We start from the raw sequence: 6,000 nt of genomic DNA, 5'->3' as shown, positions 1-6,000 counted from the left end.
ATGTTGAATGAAAGATATAAATGAAAGTAGCCATGTTTAGTACTTTATCTGATATCCTTTGCATGTAATAACTGCTTGAAGTCTGTGATCCATAGACATCACCGGGTGCCGAGTATCTTCTCTGTTGATACCATCTTCAGCTCCTGCTTGTTTCGGTGGCTAGTTTTCTTCAGTATATGAAATAAATGCATGTTCAGTTGGCTTCAGATCGGGTGACTGATTTGGCCAGTGTTCTATTTCTTCTTAATAATGTTCCAAACACCTGATTTTGGTAAGCTATGTATCTGACTGATTTTTTCTTATTTTTCAGCCTCACAATGGCTTCCTTGACTTTCACTAGCACAACTTTGGGCTCATGTTGATAAACGCCAATAACAGACTTCAAAGACATTCAAGAGTCTAGAATCAAGACCAGATAGTGAAAGCTCTCTTATACCTGCAATACAGAAGCAATTGAACACATCTGACCAATGATAAAAGCCTGTGAAGCCATTTGTCTATTTGTCCCAAATATTATGGTGGCCTGAAATCTGGGAACAAATGTATAAAAAGCACTGTAATTCTACATGGTGAAACCAAAATGTATCAAATACCCTTCAATAAAAGCTGAGAATCTGCACTTTAACCACGTGTAAATTTTTTATTACAAACATAAAATTGTGGCTTGCAGAGCCACAAAAAAAGTGTTTGTCCCAAACATTATGAAGCTCACCTTATGCAGTCCGACCACTGGAGTTGCTGTTTAAAACATGTCCATACCACATGTTAAAAATAAAAATTTACCACATTAAATCTGATATTTTGAGCACACACACACACACACACACACACACACACACACTCACCCTTGCACAAGCAAAGTCCTTTTTCCTAATTTATTTTATTGCTTCCTCTCTGTTATGTGCTTCGTTTATTTACAGTAATTCTTTGCAGGCCAATAGATTGTCTACTTCAGGCGAGGGATAATGGATGAGAAGTGCTCGATAAACCCATTTTCTGATTTCAAGAAAACATAAAATCCATGCCAAAAATTAGGAGGCAACTCAGAGTTCGACCACCTTTGTGGTTGCATTATAATATTTCCCACTAAGGGGCGCTAAGTAGCCAAAAAACGAACAACGATTCTCTCCTTGACTACTTTCCTGCACATGGCGCTCAAAACCACGCGCTCATCACCCTGGGGTTTCAGAAATTGTTGCTGTAATATTATTTCACAGATTTAATAATATTATTGCAGTTTATACCTATACAGTTCCCTTTGTGGCAGGATCGTGGGTTATTCAATATGTCACAATTTTCGAGTTTGTGTTTGGAAATGGAAACCTAAGACATATTTGTCAAACATAGACTATGCCCCACTGAATACCGAGCCAGCTGATCACTTAAACATGTTATGGAAGTTACATTACATTAAGTTAAGAATCCATTACACACGTAGGCTACACACACGATAACTCAAGCAGCTTTTAGTTTCCTTAAAATCTGTTTCGAGCTATTGGAGAAAATTAAGTATTTTATTATTTTCCACATCCACATAGCCTAACGAAATCTAGTTCGAATGTCGTGGAGTTTCGTGTACTTCATGAATGTTCTAGTTCCACAGCAAATAATAGCTACTGAATTAAACTTCAAAGAATTTTCTGAAAATACGGTGCTAAATTTTGAGATATGGGCTAACTTAAACGTGGTAGAATATTTTCGTTTTTTTCTTTCGTTTATTCAAATGAAGTCCGATTTTAGCGAGGTTTTATTGGCCACACCGAATGCCAATCAATAGGCGCCCGCCCCTTATAATAATGTGAGTCTCTTCGAATGACATCATTATATGAACTTTTCAACATGGCGACAGAGCAGACTGGAGAAATTGATGCGATGGAAAATTCGATCCGAACTTCCCATCCTGGGTTTAGCAATGAAAAATATTCTCTGCTTGTTATTGTCGGGGAACACAGCCGACCTGGCCTTGTGGATTACGTGGTTGCCGAGATAGAAAGAGGTAACGTTTTATATATACATATTGATAATCACCCGGCTCGCGCCCCCCTCCCAAGTAGACATCTGAATTCATGCATTTATGACCAGTTAACGTAGCTATCGTTCATTCTCATAACGGAAGTTGTCTGGGTAGTTAGTTTGGGTAATTAAACAATTTTGCATCGTTATTCAATTCCAAAAAGCAAAAAACAAGCTAGCAGTTTAAAATTTGGAGGAAGCCAGATAGACTACAGATTAGATATAGCTGCTACTGTAATTAAGATACTTACTTAAATTATATGCCAGGTAGCGTTTATTGATTTGAACTTCGTTTTATAACGGCAAAATATATCACGGGTAGAAAGCCAATACATTATCTTCGAATATAGGGTACATGGGAGGGAAAAGGGGAGATAAATTTTGAATGGTTTTGTGTTTCACTTCTTGTAGCTAGCGTTCGTAGATAATCGTAGATTTGCAGTGGTGAATGTGTAAATATAAATTGGCTAGCTACGTGGATAAACATTGTCATACGTAACGGTAAACCTGCTAGAGAGATCGCTAGTCAAGCCCTGTTTGTGAAGAACCTATAAGGTAGTCATGTAGCTAAACGGATAATCTTAACTTAAATTTCCCCAGGTGCTGTTCTGGTGTGTGGTCTTTAACGCTATGATTCTGGTTAGCTAACTTAAACTGAAGTAGATTTAACTATTGTTGTTGACAGTAACTAAGTTAGGTAGCCATGGTTAGCATGGTTATCGGCCAAGACTGACCTGCATTTTTATATTGTCTGCCACAGGATTTATCTAGTTTGCTAGCGAAGGTGTTTGGTTGAAATTAAGCATATATCGATAATATATTTCATCTCATAATAGTGTAACTAACGTCGGTAAGTTAGCTAGTTATATGTGTTTATTATCCAGGAGATGTCATGTGTCATAACTGTTTTTCATTTTCAATATGGTGTAACCTAAGTAGCTAGTTGCACCAAGGCATTGGTTTTGTAAACACACGCATGCTAGCTACTACAGGTTTGCTATCTTAGCCAACATGACACTCTTTGTCTGCATTTAGACTGTATCATGTTAGCCGCGCCCATTTTCGTATTATTTAAATAATGAATGTAATAAATATCGGTTACGTCAATACTTGAATACCTGTGTATTGAATTTGCTGCACACTTTGTGAAATGTGTCGTTCTTTACCAAATTAGAAAATCCGTACATGTATTGCAACATGTATTACGATTTGAAGAGCTATGGTTTGATCTTCAAATCGTATTTAGAACAAAATTAGATACTTCCTCAGTCAAAAATGAATTCAAGGTTTAAGATCACAAATATGTTATTAGAATGTTCTTAACTGAACATTCTAATGCCGATATAACCATTACTACTGGAATTCTGGAACACTGACTTGGAATTTTGAAAAAAAAAATATTACAAAAACCTACTCTTCAATGGTTAAGGAAGGAACGTGAATTGTAACGCTTATTGAGAGACTTCCAGAATCACAGAAAGTTGTTTGCATTATGAACTCTTAAGTTCAAAAGTTCAGTCATTGTTTTTTCAGCATGGAAGAGGGACAGGCAAGTTTCTCAGTCCTTGACCTCAGCAGTGTTGGCATAGCACAAGTAGACTTCTTTACTATGCTACGTCCAGTTTGTGGTTACTTTTAGATTTTCCGTGCAATTAATGTTGTGTAACAAACCAAATTGACGGTTGCCCCATATTCTTTGTCAAAGGAATTCTGTGATTACTTGGAGTTTGCAATGTAGTGGTTAAAGTTCGGAATTCTTGATCTGATGGTTTAGAATCTGAATCAGTGCCACAGGGCTGGTGTTCTTCAGTGAAATGAGGTTTCAATCTGAGTGCATTTTCATAGTAAAATAAAGGTTAAGTTCAGTTCAGTTCAATTTTCCTATTGCACTTCTTACAGAGACATTGTCGCAAAGATGCTTTACAGTAAAATTAAGCTCCCTAAAACCAGCAAGAGAGGTTTTTTAACTTCCAAGTGGGAAACAAAAAAAACAGTGGTGAGTGAAATTTGCTAAAGGGAATGTATCTCCGGAATAACCCAGCTACAGAGGGACAGCCCATCTTCTCTGACCAGTCCAGTGTCTGTTCTTTGGCTAAGGGCTAATAGGGAGGTAATGGGGACTGTCGGAGCAAATATTCACAGTAGCTGTAAAGACTATTCTCTGAGGTGTGATCAAGTGGCTATAAATGTTGCGAATATGTTTTAAGTCATTAGGTAAGGATAATAAAAGGGTATCTGTGGGTAGGGTTTGGAATTTGAGCCCACCTTTATCTGTTTCTGGCTCGCTTTTTAAGTGGAAGAGGAAAGGATTAGGCCTACATTCTCACAAGATCATTGTTTGTGTGCCTGTTCCTCAGACTGAAGGTTTAGTGTAAGGGTGAAGTTATTCAGTGCAGTGCGGAAAGCATGAGTTCATGAGCAATAGTTCTGCAAAATAAAAGGAAGCTTGTGATGAAGGGCGAGGGGGATATGCCCTTCAGTGAATTGATAGATTAATCTTTCCATGAATTCATGTACATTTTGCAGTTCTCAGAGTCTTGTGGTAGAACGGTTTTATCCAGAAGGCCCCCTGGCCATCACTCTACCCCTGATTAACCCTGAGAGGGCTCATCTTGTATTGAGAGATTCAGCACGGCTGGTCTGCAAGGCCAAGGCCAAGGAAGAGCTCTGCGTAACAGTGTTTTTTCCTTTCTGCTGTTTTCTTATGTTAAGGCTGTTCCTCCAGGAGAAGGTAGAGTATTGTGGATACATATCATGGTGCCATTTCTTTACTAGCTCACTCTAAACTCTAGTAACTCAGAATTAATTTAGTATTGCTCCGTTTGCATATTTGACTGCAGTGGCGGAAGTTCTGTCTAACGGCTACTTGAACGGAGCCTCAGGCCGATATGTAAATGCTGTGCTGAAGTTGAGTTGGGTGCATGTTTTTAATGTAGTTTCTGTTCCCTCCTTACATGGGGGTGTGATCTGGGGAAATGTGTAGTTTCTGAGGTGTGTTGGGCATCTGAAGTAGCCTACAGCTCCTATGGCACCACTCAGAAGTTCTTTAAGGTCTGCCAACCATTTATTTTATATTTTAAAAGCACATTTCCCTCTGTATAGTATAACTTCCATACCTCCCAACAGCCCCCTCCCCCACCTTTTTTGCCTCAGTCGTGCTATTTCTTTGTTCGGTGAATAAGCAAAATTATTGTATGTGAGATGCTCAACTAGTGTTTGTCTGTGAGTTGGTGTCGCAATTGAAATATCAATAAAAACATGTGAATAGTAGTTTTTGAGGGGTGTTTTGTGTGAGTGCTGTTTTTGACTTCTCTCTGGTCTGCAGAAGATGCAGTGTGCGCTTGTGCATTGCTGTTTGACAGTTTATCAGAGCTTGTCGTGTTAGCTGTAGCAGGCGTGGTCACATCTCCCCGGCATCTTTGACTGACACTGAATGCTCTGTGGGTGCGATGCACCTATCGGACACAAAGGGAAGGTTGTGTGTTTTGATTACACCCCAGCGTTTCGATAGGTGAGCAGAATCGAGCACCAGGGAAGGGGGTGAGGAAGCAGAGGCCGCGGACGGCTCTTCGTTTGCTCTGTGGCTCGCATCACAGCGGAAAAGCAGGAAACCATATTCCCAAATCGCCTCTACTTCCTGATTTACGTGTTGGTGTAATCAGCTGCTGTTGATTTTTAAAAGAAAGACGTAGTGGCACAGTGATCAGAGAGGGGAAAAATAAACCTGATTAACAGTGATGAATGGTCGATTTTCTGTCCTCTCCCGTTACTTGCTGAATTGTGATGCTTATGAGAACACTATTCCCTCATTTGTCTTTCACTGACATCCTTGCGACACCCTATTATGGATTCAGATTGATTTCCTTAGTCTTTACCAAAGGCAGTTGGTTTCAGTCTGGTTTTTTCCGTGTGCCGCTAGATATTGTGGAATGAATGCTTTTTAAAGGGGCAATTTTCATAAGTTACATTATTCATGCTGCCTTTTTT

The 6,000-nt window shown here is 39.2% G+C and overlaps 1 protein-coding gene across 1 annotated transcript in view; it reads left to right on the top strand.

Annotated features, from left to right (window-relative positions):
- The first annotated feature begins 1,838 nt into the window (after positions 1 to 1,838).
- map1sa (microtubule-associated protein 1Sa) overlaps positions 1,839 to 6,000 on the top strand; it is a 30,256-nt gene continuing 26,094 nt past the window's right edge. Inside the window, exon 1 of the mRNA XM_035414890.1 lies at positions 1,839 to 1,996. Within this exon, the coding sequence (XP_035270781.1) occupies positions 1,840 to 1,996 (157 nt within the window). The 5' untranslated portion in view covers position 1,839. The remainder of the gene's footprint in view (positions 1,997 to 6,000) is intronic.

The sequence above is a fragment of the Anguilla anguilla genome, chromosome 4 (genome assembly GCF_013347855.1).
Source record: "Anguilla anguilla isolate fAngAng1 chromosome 4, fAngAng1.pri, whole genome shotgun sequence".
Lineage (NCBI taxonomy): Eukaryota > Metazoa > Chordata > Actinopteri > Anguilliformes > Anguillidae > Anguilla > Anguilla anguilla.
Note: the sequence above shows the minus strand (reverse complement) of the source record. Positions and strands in the feature narration are given on the sequence as shown.